Source organism: Patagioenas fasciata, chromosome 11, assembly GCF_037038585.1.
Source record: "Patagioenas fasciata isolate bPatFas1 chromosome 11, bPatFas1.hap1, whole genome shotgun sequence".
NCBI lineage: Eukaryota > Metazoa > Chordata > Aves > Columbiformes > Columbidae > Patagioenas > Patagioenas fasciata.
Genome location: NC_092530.1, coordinates 17,774,162 through 17,789,584, shown reverse-complemented (window position 1 = coordinate 17,789,584; position 15,423 = coordinate 17,774,162). Strand labels below are relative to the sequence as shown.

Below are 15,423 nucleotides of genomic sequence, written 5' to 3'. Positions count from 1 at the left end.
CATCTGTCATTTGACAAGGAGCTGCCTTGTTTGTGAACAGTTTAGAAGTGTCTTGTTAGCTTAAGTTCCAGCCTTGAGGCCTGCAACTCACTGTGCAAATGGTCATGCATGACCTTCAGAGAACCTTTTGAATGCAGCCCTTTAATAAAGGAGAGGATGACAGTGCAGAAGAGAAAAGAGACCATTATCAAAGCTGACAGATTTTCGTCCTCTACACCTATTTTCATGTAAACCCAGAATAAAGATTTTTCCTGGTTTTCTAGTGTTTATCCAGATCTGTGGAGTGCTTTCTGCATTATCTATCTTTACTCCCATTTATGTTGTTGTCATGAGAGCAAAGGTCCTGATTTCAATTCATGCTGGGTATCCTTTGCCCCTGCTGATGGCACACCTCAGTGTCAGGCGGTGTGAGTTGACACAAATAAGCAAGAAATAGCAAAATACCCAACACCATTTCACAGGGTCCTGCGGACTGTGCTGGAGAGAGGTTTGAACTGGTGATTAAATGAGACAACCCACATGATCCTCCATTCATTCTTCAGTCTGGGCTCACTGCTCACACCTGGGGCTGTCACAAACTCTGCCTCAGCATCTGCATCAGCTTAACTTACTCTCTGTAGCAATGGTTTCCTCACTGGAGATATCAGTGGAACCAGAGTGGCTGCAAGCAGCCGGCACAGAGATTCCTCTCTGAGTCATAACCCAGACTCATCAAAAGACTCTTTGATAGGTTTCAAAGCAGCTCCTGCTCGCCTTATTCACGGGAGCTGCTGGGTGTTGTGGTTTAACCCGGCAGGCAGCTCAACAGCACACACGGCCGTTCTCTCACTCTCCCCCGCCCTGCTGAGACAGGGGAGAGAATCGGGAGGAGAAAAAAAGAAGTAAACCTCGTGGGCTAAGGTAAAGGCAGTTTAATAGGACATAAAGGGAAAATAATAATAATATATAAAACACGTAATGCACAATGCAACTGCTCACCACACAGCAAACCAATACCCAGTCAGCTCCCAAGCAGCAATTGCCTGGCTATCTTTTCCTTACTTTATACACTGAGCATGACATTATATGGTGTGGAATATCTCTTTGGTCAGCTGGGGTCAGCTGTCCTTGCTGTGTCCCCTCCCAACTTCTTGTGCATCTCCAGCCTCCTTGCTGAAAAGTCCTTGACTTGGTCTAAATGTTACTTGGCAACAACCAAAAATGAGTGCATTATCAACATTATTCTCATACCAAATCCAAAACACGACACTATACCGGCTACTAAGAAGAAAATTAACTCTACCCTAGCCAAAAGCAGGACACTAGGGCACAGCTCTTTGGAAAACAGCTCATCTCATCAAACAGTGAAACAGGGGGCTCAGGGTTCTTTTACAGATCTTAACATTAATTGCCTGATTCTGGAAATGTGCATTACTGGACAGGCTAGCTAAAGTCACTCCAGCAAGATCTTGACAACATGAGTAACAAGCCAACTGTCACAAACCACACAGCATTAACCGCAGAGCTGTCGCAGGGTCAGTTCCTCCATGTTTCAAGTTTTGATGCGTTAGGTACACACCTTGTTTACCATATAAATGCAAGTTATTATTTGTTTATAGTAGCTCTCTCTCTTTCTTAATCTAACTGTGCAGATGATATTTAGGTTTTTTCCTCCCAAATATTTTTTTCCCTACAGCCTTATTTACTAGTCTTCTATTTCTAGAAATGAAATTAGCACCTTTACAAAGCTTGCAAAGGGAGGGATAATGGAAAGGGTAGGATTTTGCAATGCGTTTATGTTTACATGTCAAATACAGAGAAGCGAGTGAACAAAACCCTCCAGCTTCTTTTGAAGAAAATGAATCCTATATTAATCAGCTTAATAAATGGTTCCAGTCTGTTTCATTCACCAAGCTGAACCCTAGTCCACCATATGCATTGTCAAAACTAAATCTACAATTAAATCATCTAACTCATGCCTTTTATTTTATTTCTGTAAATTCCACAATTTCTCAAGGTGACAATCAAAAGTTTATTGACACTGTAAAAGATTCAGAAGGTTTCCTGAAAGTTGCAGGTGGAAAACAGAGGAACTAAACCAATACAAGGAACAGGACCCACACTGCTCAGTTTTAAAGACTTAATATCTTGGTGAAGTTAGACATTTTTCTAGATATTTTCCCACCATTTAATATGGTTTCTTACCTTCCTAAAATATGAAAGGGAGCAAAGCATTTAAGGATGCCTAATAAGTTGCATTTAATTAGAGCTATTCTGCTCGGTCTGTCAGGCAACAGCTATACAAAGTTTTCCGGTTTTAAACTACTTTTTGTTTATTCTTAAGTGGCTAAAACCAAATGTCTTACCTGTGGTCCAAGAATAAAAACTTCCATTCCAAACTATGCCTCGATGTAAATTCTTCACATGGCTCTTCAACATTGCAGAGCTCCTGCAAAACGGTTGGCACATTCAGACATTTAATTCCATGAAATGCCAAAAGGAGCCCTCTAACAAGACTAAGGATCCATCTTCTTGGTATAAAAAAACCCAGCAAAATACAGGACTTTTAAAGCATTTGACTTATTTTCTCTAACGAATGTATAAGCCTAGTTTTATAGATACATAAACTGATGAAAAGTGGCTGAATATTTACCCTGGGCTGAATTTCAGAGCTAGGATACATAGTCCAAGGGACTCATCTTGCAGTCTGTGGGCAAAAGTCCTCAGCTTTTTATAGATAATGGTATCTGAAGATGGATGACAGCACCAGGTCCAGCCTCAAACCCAGCTGGCTAATGTCTTCTTGAGCAAGAAGCACCTGTAGTCGTTATCCCCATCCACACTGCATTCTACTACAGAACTCTGACAGACGAGCGGAAAGAGTCCACAGAACATGGTGCTCACAGTGTTTCAAGACGCAAGTGGACTTCTTATACAAAGGAGAGGTGGGATGTGCTTCTTTAAAGGCTGCAACTTTTCAAGCAGTTTAGCTGGTCACCTTGTGTTGGCACTTCCTGGGCTGACTGCTCTGGGACACCCCACCACACCACCACCTCTTCTCAAACGTAATTCCCGCTTTACCTCGTCATTCCAAAATGCACACTTTATGTCATCTTCCTGCCAAAAACACAGTGGTGTCCTCTCTCATTTACCAACCCTTTGCACAAACAGTCTGTGCTGCTGAGCTCCCTCCTCAAGAGGCCCCTGCAACACGGCTCGTGGTACCAGCAGCGGCTCTGCCGCTGAGCACCGACCGTCCCTGCGCAAAAGGGACAATGGAATCAAAGAGCTCTCACCTTTAACAGCTGTGGGGTGACGAGACGAACAGTTGCTACGAGGCAAACCTGCTCCTCCGTGGCTGACCTGAAAGCTCGTGCAATAGCTGACTCAAAGCCATTACAGGAGGGTGTAGGCACTAGACACAACGAGACAATTTATTTAAGAAGAAGAGGAAGGAGAGCTTTCTTTTCATGTTAAGGCAAGTACAATGACTGATGAAACCCAAGCAGCAAACCCGTCCTACTCATAGGGTGATGCCACACTGATACGTGCTGATGTTATTGAAATCATGACCCTTTAGGCTCTGAGTTACACAGTTGTAACCACCTACTCCTGGCTAGCAGGGAAGCTTCATAAGAGCTCTGAGCAGCTCACAGTATGCAGCTACAGTCTCCTTGTCAGCCTTTCTCCAGCACAACATTTGCACGATTCAAGATTTTACAGGATTCTCAAACTATTTAATATTTTAAAAGTCATTTGATTGCCACAAGTGAGGCAGAGTAGCGTATTTTACTGGTTATTTGAATAAGTATGATCCTATGATTCTGTGAAGTAGGCTGCTTTACAATTGGCAGTGGGTCAAATGGAGGTGGGATCAGTCTGGCATCACTTCCTTAGGCACAGAATGCAGAAGATTGCACTTTTCTGACCAGTTGCCTCCCCACCACTTTTATAAGAAAAATATCTTCAATATATCCAGAGCTCATTCCATCCCTGCCGATTATGGGGCATTTTCAGCAGAAACAAGGCCGTTAGAAGGCTACAAATCAACACACAAATTAAAGGAAAGAGGTAGAGAGGTAAAGGCAGGTTGGAGCAGTAACTTACCATGAGTAAAATATTTAAAATCCACTACAAATTTCACATATTCATACATCAGGGGTTCATTTGGATCTAAGTTGCCTCTTGCTAAATGGCAGCAAAACTCTATTTGTTTTTCTGCTGAAATGAAAGAGAGTGAGACAAATGCAATGTTACCAGAAATCTGCACTTTAGCACACTCCATATATTGAATCTATCTACATGTTTATACTAGCCCTGCTGCTGTGGTGTCTGAGCACAACCTGCTGGGGACGCTCCTGATTCCTGTAAGTAAATGTTGGTTAGGAAGATGCTGCTGCCCGCTCTGGTGCTGGGGATGTTTTCTGGGGGAAAGGGACATACTGGGGGTGGGACAGCAGCCAGAGGTAGAGATCTGGATGGAGTGTTCAGATAGGAAGGCTGTGGCTTAGATCACACGTAGGGTTTCTCAAGTGCCTTGAGACATGCAAGCTTCCTAAGGGACAAAGACTCTGCCAAAACCCTTGGGGATTTTTTCCTACACTTTTCCTTCCCCCAAGCCCCTCACTCCTTCTACAAGCTCAGACCAGCATCCTGCCCTGGGTAAAACATCTAGTGAGGGTGACTTCACTGTCCTGTGATGCAAATCAGAGAGTAAAACCCAGTCTGTTCATATCAAAGACCAAGCACTAGCAGCACGTAGGAACATTATTAGACAATGTGCTACATTAAAACACAGAAATATTAACCGCGGCAAAACAGAAGTGTCAGGCAGGAGAATTAAATAGCTGGAGAGTCCTGTGCATGCTCCCCCAGGAGCTGTTTGCCTTTGGCAAACTTCCCTGACCGCCAGACAAGAGCAGAGCTTACCGTTTAGGAAATCAGCTGCAACAGGATCTGTCATGAGCACGTGTGGAGAAAGGAGCTTGTACACCTCGCTCTGCTCCTGCTCAGGCAGGAAGTTTAATATATTTTGGTCCACCAAATCTGACTGATACAAAAGAATGCTTTGTCATGTTCAGCAGTACAACCCGACACAACCACACGCTTTGTCACCCCACAGCAAAGCACGGACGCTGCCGGTTTGGCACAAATGTTTAAGACAAGGAAGCCCAGTCAATCTGCAATTTGATCTAGGGCAGAATACAACCCTTAGATTATTTTACCCTGGGGTTGCTATCTTTTTGCAAAAGGTTGAATGGGTCCCAGGAGTTACCCTTCAGTTCAGCCAGATGCAAGCTGTAGAAGAAAACCTGGTACTACAGGAATACAACATGATGAAAAATACTGTATCAAAATGAAAATGTGAAACATTTCCCTTTGGAAGCACAAGATAGAAGCGGGAGAGCTCCTCCTCATATCCTCTATTTGTCTTCTAGGCTGAACATCTGGCAAAATCAGCTTGACCTGCAAGTGTTTCAGTGTTGATAAACCCACACATCCTGACTAAATGTTCTACCAAAACGTCAGCACATATTTGTTTCTTTGCACACCAGGACATTCAGCCAGGACAACTGTGTGCTCAAGCTTGCCATCATATATCATAGCATCCTTAATACCTCATGCTTGGCACTAGATAAAAATTAAAAAACACTTTTGAGGGGCCAGCAGAAGTTTCTTCACCCAACAGCTAACTGATTTCTAGAAATTCTCCCAGAAAACTCTGAGGCCACATTCTTGTTACTAAAGGCCATGGACTCAAAGTAGAAAATCCCAACATCATTAGAACAGCAGAGATTGAGCCCTGAAATAATCTTTACAGCATGCACAGATTTCACAAGCATGAGATTTTCCATATACCTGATGGGATGAACACCACCCCGACCCTCCTGCAGATGTGCAGCCAAGAGGTGAGCTACAAGTACATTGAGTTTGCATAGTTTTTTTAGCTAACTCACAGACCCCAAGAGAGAATCTGTTATTCACAGGAGCCTGAGAAAGTCCCTAAGAGTTTGTAGATTTATCCCCTACCAACAGCTGCCTCTTTGGTTGGACAAAACCAAGCCCCAGCCCTGCAGTGATGGGGCTGCGTTAAGGCAGAGGAATGATTCTTCAACATATTGCGTTGTCAGAACTTACCGGTAAATGTCCAAGCAGAGACGAGACACTATCAGATACATAAATAATAATCCCATCAGTGGTAAGAGCAATGAGAAAGCCATCTAGTGCCTAATGATAAAAGGCAGGCAAAAAAAAAAAAAAAAAAAAAAAATTATGCAAGGGAACTTAAAATGTAACAGGTTAATTTATTCTTTGGTGATGCTTTTAACAGCCTAAAACTAACATAAATAAATTACGAAATAATAGTTCAATGTAGAAAAATAAATATTACACATGCTGTCTAATTCAACATTCTTCTTATAGTCTTATTTGCTTATTAATATTAAATTGTCTCATATTTTTCACTCAGCGAGTATTTATTTAACATAAAGCAAGACAGTGGTGGTTAAAATTTCTACACCCACGCAATCCTAGTGACTTCAGTCACTTCATTGTGTGTTCTGAATTACACAATAGTTAACCAATTCTGTGCGTAAGGAAATGTTAGATAGCATCACGGCAAACCCAGCATTGTGGATGGATGGGTGGGTGGATGGATAAAGAGAAATGGAAAAATTATACAATGCTGTATTTTTAGCAATTTCTGGACAATATAGACAAGATCTAAAGCCTTATTTATTTTGCTTAAAGCACTTATCTGTTAGGCTAGTGACACAACAATTTTAAAATCCGTTTTGTTTCTCCTTTCTTATTTACAATGGTTTCTGTCCTGGAGTTTAAGCTCTCTGTCCCTTTTATGTCACTGCATGTGATTTCCTCTTTGGGTGTGCTCCCTATTCTTCACAACGTCTTCTTGTACTATTGACCCAGTGTCTATCCTTATTCTTCTCTAACACTTACCAAGGCCTGAGAGGTTTAATCTCTGGTCAGCAGTGTGGACAAAGCCAACTGTTCCAAAAATGCCATGAGGCTGCTCTGCAGCTTAGCTACAGGGAGCCAGAGATGCAGCATTCACCACGTCCCTCACGGCCAGTTATTCCCCACCTCATTGTCATATTCTGCCTTTGCTGAAAATAAGCTCTAACCAGAAAAAAACCATTGATTTTTAAGTAAACTGGTCAACAGTCTAATGTAGTCTAGCAAGCCATCAGTTATTAAAGGGCTGTCTTCCCCCTGCCACTTCTAAGGGGGGAATTTGTTTCGATTCAGCTGAACAAACTAGCTTGTTTGGTGAGAGAAATTCCCAGAAAGAATGAACAGACTTTTCCAGGGAGGTGAGTCATGACATCCTGACAAAAAGGAGTAACTAAGATGCTGTAGCACCTCCCAGCTTATCCCAGCATACACCCTTATTTTGGTGGGGCAAGGAGCACCAGCTGCCCACGCAGGGTAGGAGATGTCCTCACCAGAGGAAAATGCAGCACAAACCAAAAGCTGCATCCTTAGAAAAGGCTCACGGGGTGTCTCTAGATCAGCTAAGCATTTCAGAGGTGAGAGTACCAGAGCTGCTCTCCTGAGTGCACTTAAAGGCAACCTGAGCAAAAGATACAACATTCACATCACAGGTACAACACCACACAGCTTGCAGCAGCAAAGGCAGCAAAGTAAATGCTGTCTGGCTAATGGGATGTGGGAGGAAGAGAGTTCCTCTGCTTTTTTCAGGTCCTTCCAAGTTTTTGCCAAAACTGCTAGCTCTAGCAGCTCTTCTGAGAAGAGCAGTTCTCCTTTTCCTCTGACACCGGGCCAAATCTGCGCCAAATTGGTCTTCATTCCTAAAATAAAAGCTGTTTATCTTTAAGGAGAAGCATTCACATTTTTAGTTCTGTGTCTGCAAAGCATTTAGCACAACATGGGTCTCTGTCAGGTTTGTATTATATATGCCAGCAGAGTATAAATTATTAACATTAACACCGGGACCTACAGGTGAAAAGGAAAAATATGTCTCTGAACTACTCCACTGAACTGATTACTTCTCACTGATCTATGCAGCTTTAATTTCTTCTTACCTCTAACATCAACTGGGTGAACTCCTCGTTGCTAAGAAATGAAGGCTTCCAGTCTTGTCTAATCTCACAGGCTTCTGTCTGTGCTGTGATTTCTTAAAGAGAAAACATCAAAAAGGGAACGTGACTCATTCTAGTTGGACTTTTTTTCATTTTGAAGTAACACTAGATTTCTTTTAAGAGGTTTTCAGAGGAATCATCCTCAGATCATTCTCCACACAAAGCCTTCTTGTATGCAACAGTCATTTCCCACGCCACCACGATACAAATGCATTAGAAATCAAGAAAAGGAAGAAGAGACATTTTGAGTAGTCTGACGATATCCTTCAAAAATTAAGGTCAATGAGCTAATTTCAGAGTAGCTGAGCATGACCGTGAGCAGAGGGTGTGTATGACTCTGGAGCCATTTCAGGAAGGCTCACAGGAGTGCCCAGGCAGCAGGACAGGCTGCACCCAACCATGCCCTGCCCCAGGAGATCTGGGAACATGGCACAGAAACTCTTTTCCCCCATTTTTTTGCACTGCATGCTGTTCCTCAGCTCTTCCTCCCCCATGTTCTGTTTGATAGCATACAAGGCGGGCCAGGGGACGTGGAGGGCAGTGAGATGCAGAGCCAGTGCCTTCGATGGGAGCAGCCAGTGCCCTCCAGTACCTTTCTGTTTCTGTAAGAAGTCGATGGTCCTCTGCAGTATTGTGGACTTGTCCATCTTGAGAGGGTGGCCATGGCCCTGCAGCATTGTGCAAAGCTCTTTAATGAGGACATTGAACTGGTCTCTCCTCTTCTTCTCAGATTTGTTGCGTGATGCCCTGGGTGACAGAAACATAAATGCCACTGAATAAAATGAAGAATGTACAGCTTGACCCAAGGAAAGGTAAATGGCCCTGGCTCAACAAAACACTTCAGATACAAGAATCTAAACTTTGCTGGGACTGCTCATTTGTTTAAAATTAGGCTTGGGTGTAAATGCCTTGCTGGTGCCTAGAGCCTTGCAGCAGGACTGAGCTCACTGTTAGCAAGACGAATCTGGAGGTAACAAATAGGATTAACATTCATTTGAGCCAAACCATATCCCTGTGTACATTTCAGCAGCAGTTCCCATTGTTTCAAAGGCCATGGATAATGAGGTGAAGGTGTTATGGGTGAAATTTCTACAGTACGAGAAAGAAGTCCTTGCATCTACTTGCTCACATTCTTCCCACCTAATTTTTAAGAACTTTTGTTTTGCAGTAAGTAGATGCACGAAATCCAAAGGATACCTTACTCCCTGACTGGTACTTGCAAAAGTACCTTATAGAGAGACAATACCGTGCAGAGACAACTCAGCTGCAAGATGAAGTCAAGCACATGCTCTTGTATGTGGGTTTGAAAATCTGCTGCTATGATATACGAAACTGGGAATGTTAAGAGTCTGGCTGCAGAAACCACAGAATAGTTTCCAGCTTTCTCTAATACAATTTAAGAATGTTTTATTAGGGTTTTCCTCTCCCTTAAAAACAATAAAGGAGAAAACAAATCCATTCAATATTTTCCAAAATGATCTTTCCAGTGCTTATATCTGAAAAAACACTATTTTCATACAATCTTTTCCAGTAGTAATTAATTTTCTTTACAAGTGTGTTCATGATTATACATGCTTCCTGTGATCTAGACCAAGGGTGGTACGCAGAAAGCATTTCCATTCACATTCAGCGTGGCATTTAGAGGTTCTCAGATCCAGCATTTACATTCACAGCCATCTCTGTTTTGGCACTTGTGTACAATGACTAATTACAACTGAACCAAATGCTTCTCTGAAGTGAAACTAACTCATGCCTGTGCTAAAGCAGGACTGCTCTCTACGTTTCACAGGGAACTCTACAGGTGGGCAGCACTGCATGATGCCAGTAAAATCACAGGTCAGGAGTCCTGCATCAAGATAATAAACAGCTCAAGATTCTGAGGGCATGACAATGTAATTTAAGGACTGCTCAGCAGATTAGCCCATTGTAGGGGTGGTCAAACACACTATAAGAAGCTTGAAAATGGTGACTTAATTATGCTGCTTGTGCTGCACTATACACAGCCTGTAAATGGCATGAGGGTTTTGCCTCTGACATCAGTGGTCCCAAGTGCTTTTTCAAGTATCAGACAACACGACATTTACAATTCTCCCTCGAGAGAGCTTCCACTCCCAGTGCTCTCTGCATCCCTTCGTACCTCTTTGCCCTGTCCTTCTCATCTTCATCCATCAGTTCGTTTACACAGCACAGGGCTCTGGAAGGAAAAGACAGAAGTACTTACTGAGATATACTCCCTGATCTTGTTGGGGATGTCAGAATATGGAGCTCACTGCTTTGTACTTTATGATCTCCTGGATGTTTCAATCTTCCCTTTCCCAAACTCCACTCTTGTTATGTAGTTTCTTGCTTCTTCTGTCAACCAGTAAGGCTTGAGAAGTGAAACCATTGCTATATGCCGCAACATACAGCTACAACAAGCGTGACTTTAGAGAGAAAGAGCCAGGAGCCAGCAGCCCCACAGCCTGCCTTTGTGCTCCACTCACCACAGGACGGGGAACTCTGCCCAAGCACTGAACTCTGCACAGGAATCAGCATCTCCCCTGCAAATCTGAGAGCCGATTTGACTCTGATGTCTGTATCAGGCAGCACTGCGCCTGGTCCTGTTTTGGAAAACCAAACAGGCTGCTGGTTGATTTCAAGCATGGCAATGTTTGAAAAGCATCTGAGATTTTTTTCACAGTGAAAGGGTAGAGGAGGAAGAAGAAAACTGTGCTAATCCCCCAAAGGATTAGTATTAGGCAACAGCGGGGTACTATCAGGACATCTAAGAGATGATATGACAGACAGGTTCATCCAAAGCACACTGCAGTTGATGGCTGCTGCTTGCACTGGTGGACTTCCACCACATTATCTGAGCTGGGATTTACACCCAAGACTTTAAGTTAAAAATCCCTGACCTGGCACTAACCAGTGAAGAGAAGGGAAAGTGACCTCTCTTCCCTGGCTTGTGCATGTCCCTGCACCAGAACAGTCATTCTGGGCTGCTGCCTTTATCTTAACAGTTCCTGCAGCACAGGTAAGGAGAACAGTTGGTAACAACTCCTGGTAAGGACAGAGTACTGTCAAATCCTGTGAAATTACGGAAAATTCAACACAAGGGTAACTTCTTCACTAGTGACTTGCTGCCTGTGACTCAGACAGGCTAAGTCCAAGGGACAGGCAGCCAGGCAGGTGCAGGCAAGGCAGCTGCCATCACCCCATGTCATGTCAGCCGGGTCAGCTCTGCTGGGTTGCACCCACCTCAGACACCTCCGAAGAGGAGATTGCACCCATTCCTGGTGTTAGCACCAATCTCCCTCCATCTCTAGTGAGCACTTTCACTGGCAAAACCCTCCCAGACCATCCAGCACTCAAAGAACATTTTTCAATGGGTACATCCAAATGTTTCTCCCTGCTTTAAGACTACTCCAAGCTTGAACAACTTGGTGGCTATAGAAATAACATGAAATAAAAACACCCACAACTGATAACAAGTCAAAGATGCTGCTCACAGTAAAACCTACAAAAATTGACCCTTCCTTTCCTGCTCCAGGACAAGGATTTCCCTTCCTGCAGATGACCTTGGCAGAAGAAACCGCATGATTTCTTTTGTCCCAAAATATGAATGTGCTCCCTGGAGAGAGGAGTGGTTGTCACTGCCTGAGTCACTGAAAGCTACAAGACAAATTAGAAATTACCTGTTCTATTCCTCAGATTCATCAGTCCAGACTGACGGGGTAGGATTAACACTTCTTATCACCATGTAAATAGAGATGGAGAAAAATTAATCCTGGAAGGAAAGTAAATGCATTTAAAACACAGTTGTAGGCAAGACTTATCCTACGGAGCAGTAATCACTTTGAGCTGAAAAAATCTACCACCATAAATTAGAAACATGCTGAAGTATAACTGGTGAAAGCTCAGCAAAGCCTCCAGGAACAGGAGCTGGATCATGTTTTGAAGGTCCTGGCTCTGTGTGTACCACCTGTGGCTGCAGAAGTAGACTGGGAAGGCCAACAGGACCTCTCATGTCCAAAAAGCCATGTGGGCCAGCAGAGTGGAGGAATGGTCCAACTAGCTTGGGGTCACAGAGAATCGACTGGAGTCCTTCCAAAGTATGGCAGTTTACCTGGCATGTGTGCTATGAAAACCAGTGAGTACAGTCCATACTTCATCTACCCAGCCTTGCAATCACAAACCTCCTTCAAGATGAATATGATTACTTAAAGTCAGCACAAGCCACAACAGCCCACCTGATGGATTTAAGTCCTCCTACCAAGATTTGCTACTTATGGGACACACGCATCTCCTTTTTGCTTGTGATTTAAATGGTTACTAATGAACAACCTGAGCTCATGACTATTCCCACACCACAGTGCCCATCTCTCTGTTACTGTTGAAATTTATTTGGCTTCAGATGAGCCTCGTTCTCAGGAAGGATACAGACGCAACCAGGCTGCCCGTGACTGACAGTAATATCTTTAACAAGAGGCAGATACTGGGCTTGCAAATTTAAAAAGCTTTTTATGCTCCTGAAGTGACCTCTCTGCTTTAAGCCCAGGTTCATGCCTGTTCCTCCTGTTACCACTGGTTCCAGCATCAGCTCGAGACACTGCAAAAAACTCGCTGCCACTACCAAGGTTTACACACTTGTAACCATGGCGAACAAGCAAACATACCCCGCATTTTTGATCATCTAAAGAACTAGCAAGAGCTTGTTCGTTTCTCCAAATAGCGAAAACACCTCAAAGGGAAGAAAACACAAGAAGGTGGCTGAAGAAACACTGCAAGAGACAAGTCAGGCACACATGCTGGCAAGGGCAGATGGGATGGGGTAGGGGTTGACAGCGTGGGGCCGCTGCTAAACACCATGAACAACACAGACCCCGACCAGTGGTACCCTGAGAGTGCTTTGTAGGGCAGGCTTATGTGAGTAACATGAGACAACAAGCCAAATTCGTGCTTATTGCAGCTAAATGACCTTATGTCAGTCTGTTTGCTCAAAATTATCAGCTCAGATAAAGCATAATACAGTGGTTGTAAATGTCATATGGAAGTTACCCGCAAGAGGTTTGAACCTCCTCATGTAAGTACAAGAGTAACATATAAAATATCTAATGTGGCAAGTGATTCAGTAAAAATTGCAGTTGGGACGAAGTGAGCATTCTCATTTTGAAACATACAGTTCCACACAACTCCCAATATCCCCAGTGAAGCCGCAACTGAAAACAACAGCTACATAACGAGTTTAAACATGGTGGCTCTGCTAGGCTTCTCTTCTCACGGTCATTGTACACTGGTCAAGTTACAAGTTATTAACCTAGCTCAGAAGGAGGGTGTGACCTTATTTGTTACCCTATTGAGCTATCATAGAACTGAGATGCTTACCTAAGTCACCACAGCTCATCGGTCAGTCCTGTCTTATCAAAATCATACAGTTGCTCCTCCTCTAGAAGAATGACTTGTACAGAAGTTTTGCTAACTTGTAATAATTTAGGAGATACGTAGGTAGAAAGAAAAGCCTTTTCAAAGCAATGGGTTAAATTCTAAAAAATACTTGTGAATACACAAACAGATCTATCACAACTTTTCAGGAAAAATTTCTTCCACACGGGCTTAAGTATGTGAAAATTCAGCCAAACAAAAGGATTCTTCCCGAGCTTTGAGTGCAAAGCTTTATGCAGAAACCTTCACGCTGCCTCCCCCATAGGTTCTCTAACAACTCAAAGCTCCCAAGAAACCTGACAGATTTTCTGCCTTGTACATGTGGTTGCCCTCCCAGTCAGTTTGAACAGTGGTAAATTAGGGGAAGCTGTTTGGTCACTGAGAGAGACACCATTGTGGTTAACGATCACCGAGTCTCAACTGGGAAATGAAGCCCAGATTCCTCAGTAGCACCAACACATCCCGTGGCTGCACGGCTGGTGTGAGCTGCAAGGGGCAGAGGAACGAGGCTTCCCAGTCAGTGCCAGTGGGACACCAAGTGACAGACATCCTCGGTCAACACCAGGCTCTGAGGCTACAACAGAATAAATGGTCAGAAAAGACTGCACAGGCCCAAACACACAGAGAGGCTTTTTGCACGATGCAGCAGGACGGTGAGCTGCAAAACGTCTTAATAGAAGACACCTAAGGACAAAATATTCTTAACCGGATTAAGCACTTCAGGACTACATTTAGCTAAGTGCTTTTTGTCTAATGTTATGAGCCAGAGCTAAATATAGTAACCAGAATACTTAAGAATAGTTTTATAACAGTTGTAGACACTCCTCAGCAAGATAAGGCACTTAGCACTACTGACAGCAGTATGTCTGCATGTTAAGAATATTTTAAATAGCTCCAGATAGAATGTCTTTGACCTTAACTGTATAACCAGAGGGATCAAAATTTATTTATTGCCTCCTGAAAATCCTCTCATGCAACACTTGGAGAGAAGGATTCCTCAAATCTATGGGCAGGTAAAGAGAGGACAATTGTCAGTGCTGCTGGTATTGTTTTATCACCCCACCTACAACAGGTGAGGATCAGCTTTCCCACAAAGAAAGGCACATCCATCGTTACTTAATGTCCTCTGTAAAGGGAAAAGATTTTTCTTCTCTTGTACAGGTAGTCTCAAAAAACACTCACAGCATTTTAATGGCAAATTATATTTTAGGCTTTTCAAATATTGCAGTATTTGAAGTTGCTTCCAGGGCTACAGAAAGGGTAAGGTAGTAGGACAGCCTTAACAAGACAAATGGACTTCTCAGACACACAGCTAATAGATAAAGCACTATTCCATGCTATCTGCAATATTATGGCACATTTTTTACTGATGAAGGAATGTGAGAGGGAATTTGTTTAAAATCCTTCGTTTTGTAGAACTGCCCAGCTTTAGGAGCTATCTAAACCTGCAGACTTTTGACTAAAGAAAATGTTTATTTATTGGCTTGCTGTAAATTGTCAAAATATTAACATTACCTTGGGATCACTCTTAATGGAACATCACATTAGTAAGAATCATGTCCTGAAACCAACAGTTCCCATTAATGCTTCATTATAGCTTTATTTTTAATTATTTGGCAAGGCAAAGATCACTCTATGAGTGCAACACTGCACATTTCTTTGTGATCAGCAGCAAATAAAGCTTTCATCGATCACCTAAAAAGGATCCCTGAACCCAGGTAATTTGACTGTTTTTCCCAACTTTATCAACTGGTCTAATTAAAAATATCTCCTATGCATAAAAACTTTGTTGTACTTGTATTTATTTTCATAAAATTTTGCATTTGAGTAACACATGGCAGATAGGGAGTCTTCAAATGTATACTATAGAAAGTATTTCAATTATGGAAATGTGCTG

The 15,423-nt window shown here is 42.9% G+C and overlaps 1 protein-coding gene across 4 annotated transcripts in view; it reads right to left on the bottom strand.

The window, feature by feature from the left end:
• PASD1 (PAS domain containing repressor 1) overlaps positions 1–15,423 on the bottom strand; it is a 54,175-nt gene that overhangs the window by 18,975 nt on the left and 19,777 nt on the right. For 2 of the 4 annotated variants that reach the window (XM_065846539.2, XM_071813487.1), the window contains exons 2-10: positions 11,780–11,871; positions 10,240–10,296; positions 8,695–8,849; positions 8,046–8,137; positions 6,118–6,207; positions 4,909–5,029; positions 4,087–4,200; positions 3,276–3,394; positions 2,346–2,428 (exon numbers count right to left, since the gene is read on the bottom strand). In XM_065846539.2, coding sequence (XP_065702611.1) covers positions 2,346–2,428; positions 3,276–3,394; positions 4,087–4,200; positions 4,909–5,029; positions 6,118–6,207; positions 8,046–8,137; positions 8,695–8,849; positions 10,240–10,271 — 806 coding nt within the window. In that variant the 5' untranslated portion in view covers positions 10,272–10,296; positions 11,780–11,871. Of the gene's footprint in view, positions 1–2,345; positions 2,429–3,275; positions 3,395–4,086; positions 4,201–4,908; positions 5,030–6,117; positions 6,208–8,045; positions 8,138–8,694; positions 8,850–10,239; positions 10,297–11,779; positions 11,872–15,423 lie in introns of those variants that run through there. The other 2 variants (XM_071813486.1, XM_071813488.1) reach the window with 2 other exon arrangements.